This window comes from Mobula hypostoma, chromosome 6 (assembly GCF_963921235.1).
Source record: "Mobula hypostoma chromosome 6, sMobHyp1.1, whole genome shotgun sequence".
Lineage (NCBI taxonomy): Eukaryota > Metazoa > Chordata > Chondrichthyes > Myliobatiformes > Myliobatidae > Mobula > Mobula hypostoma.
This window is the reverse complement of record NC_086102.1, coordinates 84,127,060-84,139,862: the sequence shown is the minus strand read 5'-3', so window position 1 is coordinate 84,139,862 and position 12,803 is coordinate 84,127,060. Positions and strand designations below refer to the sequence as shown.

General features: G+C 40.3%; 1 protein-coding gene across 2 annotated transcripts in view; it reads left to right on the top strand.

Moving 5' to 3' along the window:
• The window catches only part of rnaseh2b (ribonuclease H2, subunit B), a 59,565-nt gene that overhangs the window by 25,834 nt on the left and 20,928 nt on the right, over positions 1 to 12,803 (top strand). For both annotated transcript variants that reach the window (XM_063051103.1, XM_063051102.1), the window contains exons 6-7: positions 827 to 891; positions 2,629 to 2,734. In XM_063051103.1, coding sequence (XP_062907173.1) covers positions 827 to 891; positions 2,629 to 2,734 — 171 coding nt within the window. The remainder of the gene's footprint in view (positions 1 to 826; positions 892 to 2,628; positions 2,735 to 12,803) is intronic.

Below are 12,803 nucleotides of genomic sequence, written 5' to 3'. Positions count from 1 at the left end.
CTTAATGATGGAAGCTGCCTTCCTAAGGCACCGCTCCTTGAAGATGTCTTGGATACAATGGACTCTGGTACCCATGATAGTGCTCACTAATTTCACAAGTTTCTACAAGTTATTTTGATTTTGTGCAGTTTCCTCCCCCCGCCCCCCCCCCACCAACATCACCAATACCAGATGGTGATGCACCCAGTCAGAATGCTCCCCACGGTACATTTGTTGAAATTCTCGAGTATTTTAGTTGACAAACCTATTCTCTTCAAACTCCTAATGAAATATAGCTGCTGTCTTGCCTTCTTTATAACTGCATCAATATGTTGTGTCCTCAGAGATACTGACACCCAGGAACTTGAAATTGCTCACTCTCTCATCTGTCCTGAAGTCCACAATCAGCTGTTTGGTCTTGCTGTCGTTGAATGCAAGGTTGTTGCTGCGACACCACTCAACTAACTGGTATATCTCACTCCTGTACACCCTTATTAACTGCCAGCAAGGTGGAGATGTTATTATTAATCCACATAGATTGTGTTCTTCCGGTTAGGAAGTCAAAGATCCAGTTGCAGAAGGAGGTACAGAGGCCTAGGTTCTGTACCTTTTCAATCAGGACTGTAGGAATGAGTGTTAAGTATTGAGCTCCAGTCGATAAACAATATCCTGCCATAGGTATTTGCATTGTCCAGCTGTGTCCTGGATTAAATGAAGGAACCTTTTAAAGATCACAACTCTGTGCAAATGACTTTGTTTGCCAGCATACTTTTGTATATTTGTTTCTTCTGTTATCCCTGGCATACTCATAATTTCATTTAGTCTTGTTTTGCCTTTTTTTCCTCAGGAATGGGTGATCGAAAGTTTTATAAGTATAACAGAGAGAAAACCCTTGTGTGGCTAAAAAAGAAGGTGATATATTAAATTACATTTTATTTTCTATAAAAGGTGTAGACTTCCAGGAGGACTATGCCCCATTCATCCTGTGTTAAAGCTTTAATCCGTGCCAAGAACTTTAGAGGTGATATAACCAGCAGTGAGGAATCAAGCTATTTGTTAGCACTTGCAGAAGTCACAGGGAACTCTGTAAATCACTTGATTTTAGCAATTCATTTGTTTAAGTTCTGTTTTACTCTTGATATCCAATTGAGCTCTCAACCACTGTCCCCCGCCTCCCATACCTTGTGGTTGATCACAACTGTAAAAGCAATGGACAGGATTGTTTCTTGTTCTCCTTAACTTGCATCAAAGAATAGCTTTAAGCGAATGAACTGAGGAATTAATTTGGTTTTGTTTTGCTTGTGTTGGACTGGGTCTGTTCTGACTTGTTTCCATGAACACACTTGACAGAGAGTGAATCATTTTGACAGTATATGTGTGAAGTATTTCTGTGACTTGATTTTAATTAAACAACTATCAGCTGCATGGTAGCATCCTTGTCCCTATCAGAACATTTGGGCTCAAGTCTTAATCTAGAGACTTGAGTATATAATCTGGAGTCCACATTAAGAAGCACTGCACAGTTGTGTTGGAGGTGCACTTAAGTAAGTGAAGGTCTTGTCATTCTTTCTGAGTGTTTGTAAAAGATCCCAAGCCTATGCTCTGAACAAGAGCCAGATAGTTTGCCTGGGTGTCAGTACTGTCTGACCATCCAACTTATTACTCTTTCTGGACTCCTCTGAATAAACTAAAAACTGAGATGATTTTACAGTTTTTTTTTTAGTGTCTCGTGAAGTTCCAAAGCATTTTACAGCTAACAAAGAACTCTTGATGAGTAGATACCGTGGTAGTGTAGAAAACATGGCTATCAATTTGCAGATAACGTTGTATAAATAGATATGTAATAACAACCAGATAATCAGTTTTGGTCAATCGATTGAGAAATTAAATATTAGCCAGAATTTTTGGGGTAATTACTGCTCCCCCCTCCCCATTTTTGAATGTAGTGTTTTAGATATTTTGCATTCAGCTAAAATGTCTGATAAAACCTCAATTTGCTGCTGCATTTCCTTAGCTCTGTGGAAGCCCACATTTTGTGCTTGAAAATCGAAGAGCTGTAGATGCTGAAAGTCTAAAATAAAAACAGGACAGGCTGAGGGTGTTCAACAGGTTGGACAGTGTCTGTGTAGAGAAACAGTTAACATTTCAGATCAGTCTCCCTTCTAGTGCTTGTGTCTCTGGGTTGGGACCTGAACTTCAGCTTTCCAACTTGGTGGTGAGTGAGCTGTGCTACGGATGACTGTGTCGTGGTTGCTACATCTTAGAACATTATCCATAGTCTCATTGCCATTGGTTTGGATTTTCTTACCATTTTATCCAAGACCTTGTTTTGTCGTGACTGTGGTAGCTGGGTTACAATATTAAGGCAAGTCATTGCACAGACAGCTTTCAGTCCTCAAATGGAGTAGACTAAATCATTCTTGACTTGAGGCACTGCCTTAAAAAGTGTGGATTCACTCAATTGATAATTTTTTTTAAATAATTCGTTGGTTTTAAAGCACTTAGTGAAAAGCTGTAATTGTTTGAATCATTGGGAATGGAGAGCTTGTTTAAGCATTTACAATCTTCTGGATTTTGTACTAAATAGCATAATGCTTTGTGGGTCAACTTTTTTTTTTATTCTTTGGTTGTGTTTCTTGCTTTAAATAGGTTGAACAGACTGTTAAAACACTGAAGAGCTCTGGTGTCTCTGTTGGTGGAGGTGTTCAGTCCAGTATGTTGATAAGAAGTAAACAAGTCACAGAAGCAACAGAAGGTTGGTTCACATTTCCACAATCTGTTTAGGCATTTATTTTGCAGGTTATTTTCATCGGTGGAATGAGGTATGAAAAAGTACTTGGGCATATTTGGAATCAAGATTTGAGTCTTACTGATAAGTAAGTAAATGAGCATGTGATCTTGCTATTTGTATTTTTGTGAATGTTAGGCTTTTGCATTTGTTGATAAGTTGATCAGATTACTGGTAGAGTACTGATGTTCTTTGATTGTTGTGATTTACTTCCTTGGTTTTTGCTCTTTGGTTATCTGTTAAAATGATGCATGACTTGGATAGAAATACTAGACTTGGCCATGGCAATGTCAACATTACTATATATAGGGAGGAGCTGAAATGTGGACAGCTCAATCAATTAACTTAATTTTTTCCAAGTATGATGGGCTTCAATAGAGCAAAGGACCAGCGGCATCCAATCACATTCTGTATGGAGAATGGAACAGGTCTGGATGGAGATCAGTGATGTTCTTCTGGAAGCAAAGTTGTCCCTCCAGTTGCTCAATGAAATGTTAGCTGCTGCACTGTGCTGTCTGATAAAGATGTGCTAGAACTTCAAACTTTGGCAAAAGTACACGATGGTGGATATGCTTTAGCTACATTCATTTAGGTTTTCTACTAACTTAAAAACAGATATGGCTCAAGTCCAAGTGTCAGCTAGATTATAGTTCAATTGATCATGGAAACCATTCAGCTTAGTCTGTTAGAGCCATCCTATCTATCGATCCCATTGCCCAACTTATTTTCCTGTAACCTGTTCATGCACATTAGACATTGGCTGACTATGATCACCACTGTTTAATTGTTAGAAATAAAGTGAGGATTAGGTGAAGTTAAGAAGTGGCAGTGACATTTGACAAGGACTTTGAGTTGATGGTCACTAAAGTGAAGAATATGGTTCAAAGTGGCATAAAAACAAAAAATAAAAAAAAAGAGCGGAATTATGCCATTTGGCCCATCAAGTCTGCACTGCCATTTAATCATGTCTGATCCATTTCCCTCTCAACCACGTTCTCCCATCTTCTCCCCATAAGTTTTCGTGCCCTGACTTATCACAAATCTATCAACCTTCCAGTGACCTAGCCTCGATAGCAGCCAGTGCAATGAATTCCACAGATTCCCTACCCTCTGGCTAAAGAAATTCCTGCTCATTCCCATTCTAAATGTATGTTCTTTTATTTTGAAGTTGTGCCCTCTGGTCCTAGGCTTCCCTCACTATAGGAAATATCCTTGCCACATCCATTCTATCTAGGCCTTTCAACGTTTGATTGGTTTCAATGAGATTCCCCTCTCATTCTTCTAAATTCCAGCGAGTACAGACCCAGAATCATCAATCGTCAGAGATGGGTTGCTCCTCCACCCTAAGGGTGGCCTCAAGAAGATGCCATTGACCGACATGTCAGACTGGGAATAGGAATTGGAATTAACATGTTTGGCCAGCGGTAATTTCTGTTTTAGTGGATGGAGTGGAGGTGCTTGACAAAGCAGACCCCCAATTTATGATGAGCCTTACCAATGTCGAGGAGATCACATCGGGAGCACTGGAGCTTTATGATATTGTGATGCATTAAAATAAAAGTTAGTTACATTGGTTTGGTTGAAGAAAGCTACTGAGCCTGATAAGATTCTGGACTCGAGATGCTAAGGTATCAGTAGCACTAGAGAAGTCAAAATTCAGGCCTCATTAGATGTAATATACAATCAAATTAGTGATTTTAGTATATTGTATATGTCAGTTTTAAATAATAAATTAGATAAATGATGGGAAAATAGCCTGGAGGATAAAAGTGATGAGAATGTTTACTCGTACAGAGAGTAAACAGAGACTGCCTAACAGCTGTTCCCAAGTTTTAACTATTAGGTAATTCATTAACTGTTGATTAAAGGCTCAATATAAATTAAAATTAATTTCTTCAAATGGGTGCAAATAAAACAAGAACACAAAAAATATCTGATTCTGATCCAGTTTTGCATTTTGAGTGCATTTTTCATATGTCAAACTTAAATTATTATGTAAAAGTATTTCTATGCCCAAGCCAGTCCAGTGCTTGATGTCTATTTATGGACACATATAAAACAAAACTAAAATGTTTACTGAAGTGGATCAGCTTAGCCTTATTATTTGGGAATCGGATCAAGTGGAAAATTACTGTATTTTGTACTGAGACTTTGATTCTCATGTTTTCTTTGATGCTCTGATCTTCTAGCGAATGGAGAGTCATTCTACTCTTTAGGTCACTGTCGACTGGCTGCCATTCCTCATTTATTCTCACTTTGTGGCTTCCCAGCAAGGCTGATAGTTGTTGCCCATTCCTAAATGTCCTTGAATCATTTTTGATTATAGTGATGTCTCATGAGCCATGACAGTGCAGACTGAGGTCCACCAGACAGCACCATCTTCTGAATCTTCCTCACTGCAGAATTGCACCTCCCATTCCAGCAGACCTTCAGCTCAAGTGGTGCTAATCTGCAGAGCAACTGGAAAACAGTTCAATCTCCATTGCTTTTAGAACCTCAGTCACTGAGCTGTAGTGCTGCACAGACTATGTATGTGCCTACTCAGAAGCTGAGCTCTTAAGTCATCATTCACTGAAGCATACGTGAGTCTGGATCTAGCAATGAATGATCTGCTTTTCTTCCTGATTCACATTAAATCAAGACATTAATAAATCTGGTTGCCTTAGCAAAACTCAACCAATGTGTTAGTGAGCAAGTTGTTGGTTGCGTACATGCCTTTTAATAGCATGTCTGCTGTAAAATAGCATGTCATTCCCCTTCCTTTTCAGTCTTGAAGAAAGGTCTCGGCTCAAAACGTTGACTGTTTGTTTATTTCCATAAATGCTGCCTGACCTGTTGAGTTCCTCCAGCATTTTTTGTGTGTTGCTTTAGATTTCCAACATCTGCAAACTTTCTTGTGTTTACACTTTCCATCATCTTTCTGATAATAGAGAGTTCATCAACGAGTAGTTAATTTGGGGACCTACCATTTTTGATGTGCCATACCTGAATAATTCTCCACTCTGTCGGTAGATGCAAGTGGCATAGCTGAAGCTACCCTGGTAAAGTTTATCTCAGCAATAGGGGTTGAAAGAAGAATTGGTTCTCCCCTTCAACCTTTTTCAGCCATTGAAGACTATAATACCACATCTATATAGTGTAAAGTGGGGGGCAGGGGTTGTGGGGGAAAAAGTTCTGATGCATTCAAAAGTGTAAGTAGGATAGTGTGGTGTAGAATCCAAGCCCAACACCACTAGGAAAATTATCATGTAATTGGGTTACTTAACATTATTAACCAGAAAGATGATCTGTTTGGAGTGCAGCTTGAACAGTTCACTTTCAGACCCTGATGGGTGAAGTAAAAAAATCCGTGAGAAAATGTTGAAATATATTTTAACATCATTCTCAGGCTTATTTTTAACTTATTGCTATAGATGCCAAACCACTCCTGGGCTCTTAACAAAATCCTGATTTCTACGTTCCTGTCATTGATGCCAAGACAACTGGATAACTTTAGAGTCTTCTAGCTATGTTTTTTTGTCTAATTGAAATTTGTGTGACAAGGTCTGCTTTCAAACAAAGGTGTGAATCCACTTATATCTCGGCATCATGATAATTAGTTACTCTGCAACTTGCTATCAATGTACCCCAGCCCCTTGATTTTACTATAATCCTCAGTGAATCCTCTGAGAATACTGGCTTACTCAAATGTATCTGCAAAAATTAAGAAAACACTTGGACCTTTGTAGATAGACCCAATATTCAGAGAATGATTTTTTAAAAAAAGATGTCAAATCCTTCCCAGCACTCACTATGTTATTCTTACAGTAATATTGGTCTTTTTTGTATGGGCAACTATTTTGTTTTAGTTGGAGATTGCAGACCATCATATTCAAATCTTTGACATTAAAACATTGCATAGCCACATTGGAAATGTTTTTATGTTTGTATTAGAACTTAGTAGATGTTGGAAAAAATTACTGATCTTGTCCATGAATGTTATTCATCATTCTAGCATCTATTGCTGTAGGTGAATCTCAAAATACCAGGACATTGTTTTCCATACCAGGAAATTGCTTCTCCGAGTGGAGGCCTGTGACTAGTGGTGTGCTACAGGGATCAGTGCTGGGTCCATTGTTATTTGTCATCTATATCAATGATCTGGATGATAATGTGGTAAATTGGATCAGCAAATTTGCTGATGATACAAAGATTGGAGGTGTAGTAGACAGCGAGGAAGGTTTTCAGAGCCTGCAGAGGGACTTGGACGAGCTGGAAAAATGGCAGATGGAGTTTAATGCAGACAAGTGTGAGGTATTGCACGTTGAAAGGACAAACCAAGGTAGAACATACAGGGTTAATGGTAAGGCACTGAGGAGTGCAGTGGAACAGAGGGATCTGGGAATACAGATACAAAATTCCCTAAAAGTGGCATCACAGGTAGATAGGGTCATAAAGAGAGCTTTTGGTACATTGGCCTTTATTAATTGAAGTATTGAGTATAAGAGCTGGAATGTTATGATGAGGTTGCATAAGGCATTGGTGAGGCCGAATCTGGAGTATTGTGTTCAGTTTTGGTCACCAAATTACAGGAAGGATATAAATAAGGTTGAAAGAATACAGAGAAGGTTTACAAGGTTGTTGCCGGGACTTGAGAAACTCAGTTACAGAGAAAGGTTGAATAGGTTAGGACTTTATTCCCTGGAGCGTAGAAGAATGAGGGGAGATTTGATACAGGTATATAAAATTATGGCGGGTATAGATAGAGTGAATGCAAGCAGGCTTTTTCCACTGAGGCAAGGGGAGAAAAAAAAACCAGAGGACATGGGTTAAGGGTGAGGGGGGAAAAGTTTAAAGGGAGCATTAGGGGGGGCTTCTTCACACAGAGTGGTGGGAGTATGGAATGAGCTGCCAGACGAGGTGGTAAATGCGGGTTCTTTTTTAACATTTAAGAATAAATTGGACAGATACATGGATGGGAGGTGTATGGAGGAATATGGTCCGTGTGCAGGTCAGTGGGACTAGGCAGAAAATGGTTTGGCACAGCCAAGAAGGGCCAAAAGGCCTGTTTCTGTGCTGTAGTTTCTATGGTTCTATTGTAGCTGACATTCAGCTTTAAGCTGTTTTGTTACCTGCAGAGAGGTGTGTTCAGCTCTTTAATCTCTAGGAACTACTAGGACCTGCTGTATTTTTTTGAAAGCTGAAGTAAATGAAGAAACAGAACCACTAGATACTGCGTCAGAGAAATGAGGAATTAAGTGAGGTAATGCTGTCACTTCAGAAAATATATCCATCTGCAAAGATTAGAGTTGATGCCAACTATCAGTGTTGATAGCGGTTTGTAATTCCTGGTTACTTTCCATTACAGGTGCAGTCTGTGCATTGCTATCTTTATTTGCCAAGTGAGGACGGGAGGGACGAACGGCTCTTGTTTTTGTTGTTTGTTTGTTCCAACATCTGTGTTATTCTGCCCAGCTAGTAGGACCGCTATGTTGGTGCCAGAATGTGTGGTGACACTTGCGGGCTGCTGCCAGCACATGCTTGGGTATGCTGATTGTTAATGCAAGCGATGCATTTCACTGTATGCTTTGATGTACATGTGACAAACTTGAATCTTGATCCACAAGTTCCATGTGATAATTGGAGCCATGTATAGGAGTTCTATTATCCAGATTAGATTAGATGAGATTCAACTTTATTGTGATTGTGCTGAGTACAGATACAAAGCCAATGAAATGCAGTTAGCATCTAACCAGAAATGCAAAGAATAGTGTTATTTACAAAATAACTGCGAATAAAAAGTAAGTGCTACAGCACACAACTATAAAAATACTGAGACAGTACAATATGGGTGCAATACTGCTTAGCGCTGTGATGTGAGGTTCAGCAGGGTCACAGCCTCAGGGAAGAAGCTCGTCCTGTGCCTGCTGGTGCGGGAGCAGAGGCTCCTGTAGTGCCTACCAGATGGGAGGAGAGTAAAAAGTCCATTGTTAGGGTGAGATGCATCCTTGATCATGCTTTTCGTCCTACCCAGGCAGCGTTTATGTCAAGTCAAGATGACTTGAAGAGGTCAGTTGTATTGAAATTGGAAATTTCTTGCTGCCAGGCATAAAGTGTGAACAAGTTTGCCAATAGCAGATGTTTCTTCGCTGAAAACAATGTACAGGTGAACATACTAAAAACGTTTTTAAAAAGAAATGTGTACTGCTCTTCAAGGAGGTAAACTTACTTGAACAAAAAAAGGCACTTAGAAATTCCCATTCGCCTCCCCCCCCCCCTTCATTTTACGAACAGGTGCTTAGAAAGGTTTTAACTCGTGTAGAGCGTGGGTTGCAATCCGTGAAAATCATTTTGAGGTAAAGGTGTAAATGTATCTAGTTGTGGATTCCAGATGAACCACATGATTGGTTTTTATGTTAGAAATGCTGCATTATGACTGTAGTCCCTTTAGCAAGTACCTGTCAGATTACATGGATTCTGTGGTAAGGTAAGGTCAAGGATATTGAGCAAACTTATTTACTGCCTGGTGCTAGCCAATTCTCAAGCTCTGCAGCTTTCCATGTGGACCTGAAGACTTGGACAATAGTTTTAGAAATTGAGTTTTCAGCTTCCTCTGACAACAGGAAGACTGTGCTGAAGAGAACTGGAAGAGGGTCTTTGTGGAACAATTTAGCCTTCCAGAAACTGCTGGTGGAGTGTCCTGAAGAAGCTCTGCTGAGGTACTTGAAATTTAGCACCCCACTGCTGAATCAAATGGTTTGCTCATTAAAAACAACTTGATTATTTCATATCTCCCCTCATCCCAAAAAGTGATGTTCATGCTGAGAGGTCAAGTGGTGATGCTGGGATTCTGTACCAAATGAGCTTCCTGGCTGGTCTTGAAGAAGGGTTTCGGCATGAAACGTTGCCTACGTACTCTATTCTGTAGATGCTGCCTAGCCTGCCGATTTCCTCCAGCATTTCGTGTGTGTTGCTTTAGATTTTCAGGCATCTGATAATTTTCTCACTTTTGTGGTGGAGTGCCCATTTGTACTTGACCACTGGTTTAGCTATGTTGCAGAAAAGTTTGAAGGCGTCAAGTGAAACTCTGCTGAGGTACTTGAAATTTAACACCCCACTGCTGAATCAAATGATTTGCTGCATTAAGAACAACTTGGTTATTTCAGTAACTCACCTCATCCCAAAACAAGATGTTCATGCTGAGAGGTCAAGTAGTGTTGTTGGAATTCTGTGCTGAATGAATGTTCCTTGAGCTTCCAAGCTGGTGTTTCACAAGGACTAGTTTCCATTTTTTTTTTGTGTGTGCGCGTCTGCTTGTGTGCAATGTTGGTGGGGCGATGTCTTTTTCATGCCTTTACAAGGAGCAGAGCGAGGGAGAGAGACTGTGTGGCACGTCACTCCTCACACAGACATTTCGCAGTATTTTTCCTTTTATTTTACAAGGTCGAGTTGCGATCTCGGCACTCAACCCAGCATGGATGGAAAGTGTACTCGGGAGCGGCCCTGACTGGGTTCGAACCCGGGAACCTCTGTTCCAGAGTCCGGCGCTGATGTCATTGCTCCACCAGCCGGGCTGCACAAGGACTAGTTTTCAATATGAAACTTTTTTTAATATATAGAAATGAGCAAAGTTCATGTAAAGAATTTACTGACATAAAAATTGACAGTGATCTATGTATGAAGGTTAAAAACTTGTTCATCAAATCCTGTTATTTCACAGTATAGTTTCCCACAGTATATTTGATTTATTTTTTCTTTTTTCTTTTTTCTTTTTATTTCTTTTTGTCCTGTTCTGTCTGAAAGTTAACATGTTCCCACTTTGTCTGGAACTTAAGAGTGGCAATGTGCTAAAACATATTATTCATTAAAACTCCTAGCTTCCAAATTCACAGTTGTGCTGCTAGTCTTCCTTGAACCTCAAAAACTCTAAATCTGTTCTCAGTGGAAAACATAATTTAAGACCTTAGAACAAGATGGTAGTACCAGAGGGACATCAAGACTGCTGTATACTCTGCTTTATGGAAACATAACTCACATCCACAATTTTGGACACAATCCTGCAGCTCAATGACTTTGCCATTCTCTGCAAAGACAGGACAGGTTGCCTTTATTACTTTATGGCTTGACCATTGCAATGCTCTGCTGGTGTATCTCTACATAAGTTTGAGGAACCATGGATAAACCAGGAGATTAATATTCTGCTGAGGGCTAGTTTTGTGCCATTCAAGACTCAAGGCTATTTTAAGAATGAGAAAACAATACCAATTGAAGTTAGAGATGGAATCTGATGCACTTCAGCTCTGGCAGGGTTTGCAGGCTATTATTTCCTACAAAGCAAAACCTAACATGAATGGCTGTGGTGCTTCACTGCCAGATGAGCTCAAAGTCTTTTATGCCTGCTTTGAAAGGGAGAATAAAAACTATACTCCTGCAAATCCCTGCTGCATCTGGTGACCCTGTGATCTGTGTCTTGAAGGCCAACATCAGAACACCTTTGAAGAGGATGAAGCCTTGCAAGTTATCAGGCCTTGATGGTGTACCTGGTAGGGCACTGAAAACGTGTGTCAACCAACTGGCAGGAATGTTACAGGACATCTTCAATCTCTCACTGCTGCAGTCGGAGGTTCCCAACTGCTTCAAAAGGGTGACAATCATACCAGTGCCTGAGAAAAGCAGGGTGTGCTTCCTCAATGACTATCGCCCAGTTGCACTCACATCTATTGTGATGCTCTGTTTTGAGAGGTTGGTCATGGGCTGAATCAACTCCTCCCTAAGTAAGAACCTGAACCCAATGCAATTTGCCTGTTGCCACTGTAGGTTTACAGTGGATGCAATCTCACTGGCTCTCCACTCGCCTTGGATCAACTGGACAATAGCAACACCTACATCAGGCTGCTCTTTATTGACTACAACTCAGCGTTCAACACTGATTCCCCTCAGTCCTATCAACCAGCTCCAAAACCTGGTGCTGTGTACCTTCCTCTGCAACTGGATCCTTGGCTTCCTCACTGGGAGACTGCAGTCTGTGCGGATTGGAAATATCATCTCCTGGCAATCATCACTGTCACACATCAAAAATGAGTGCTTAGCTCACTGCTCTACTTTCTCTACACCCAAACAGTTTGACTAGGCACAGCTCAAACACTATCTATAAATTCGCTGATGACAACTATTATTGGCAGAATATCAAATGGTGACAAAGAAGAATATAGTGTGAAATAAAGATAGTTCGTTGAGTGGTGTCTCAACAACAGCCTTGTACTCAATGCCAGTAGGACCAAGGGATTGATTGTGGGCTTCAGGAAGGTGAAGTTGAGGGAACACAAATCCAGTCCTCCTCAAGGGATCAAAAGTGGAAAGGGTGACCAGTTTCCAGTTTCTGGTGGTCAACATTTCTGAAGATCTATCCTGGGCCCAAAATATTGATGTAATTACAAAGAAGGCATGACAGCAGCTATATTTCATTAGGAGGTTGAAGAGACTTGGTATGGAGATCATTCTAACTGGTTGCATCACCGTCTGGTACAGAGGGGCCACTGCACAGGATTGGAAAAAGCTGCAGGAAGTTGTAAACTCAGCCAGCTCCATGATGGGCGCTAGCCTCCTCAGCATTGAGAACACATTTGAAAGGCAATGCCTGAAAAGGGTGGCATCCATCATCCAGGACATGCCCTCTTCTTGTTGTTACCATCAAGGAGAAGGTACAGGAGCCTGAAGAGAGACACTCAACGTTTCAGTAACAGCTTCTTCCCCATTACTATTGTTTTTCTGAATAGATAATGAACCCTTGAACACTATCACACATTTTTTTCTTGCTCTCTTTTTGCAGTACTTATTTAATTTATTTTTCATATTTATACTTGTAATTTGTTTTTTATTATGTATTGCAATGCACTGCTGCTGCAAAACAACAAAAATTCACGACATATGGCAGTGATATTAAATCTGATTCTAATGCTGGCGCATCCTACATATGTGGTTTTCCATGGAATGTTCTGGAGTTTCCCTACACCTAGAATATATTTTGAACCTTGTGTGCCTACATTTGCTTACATTT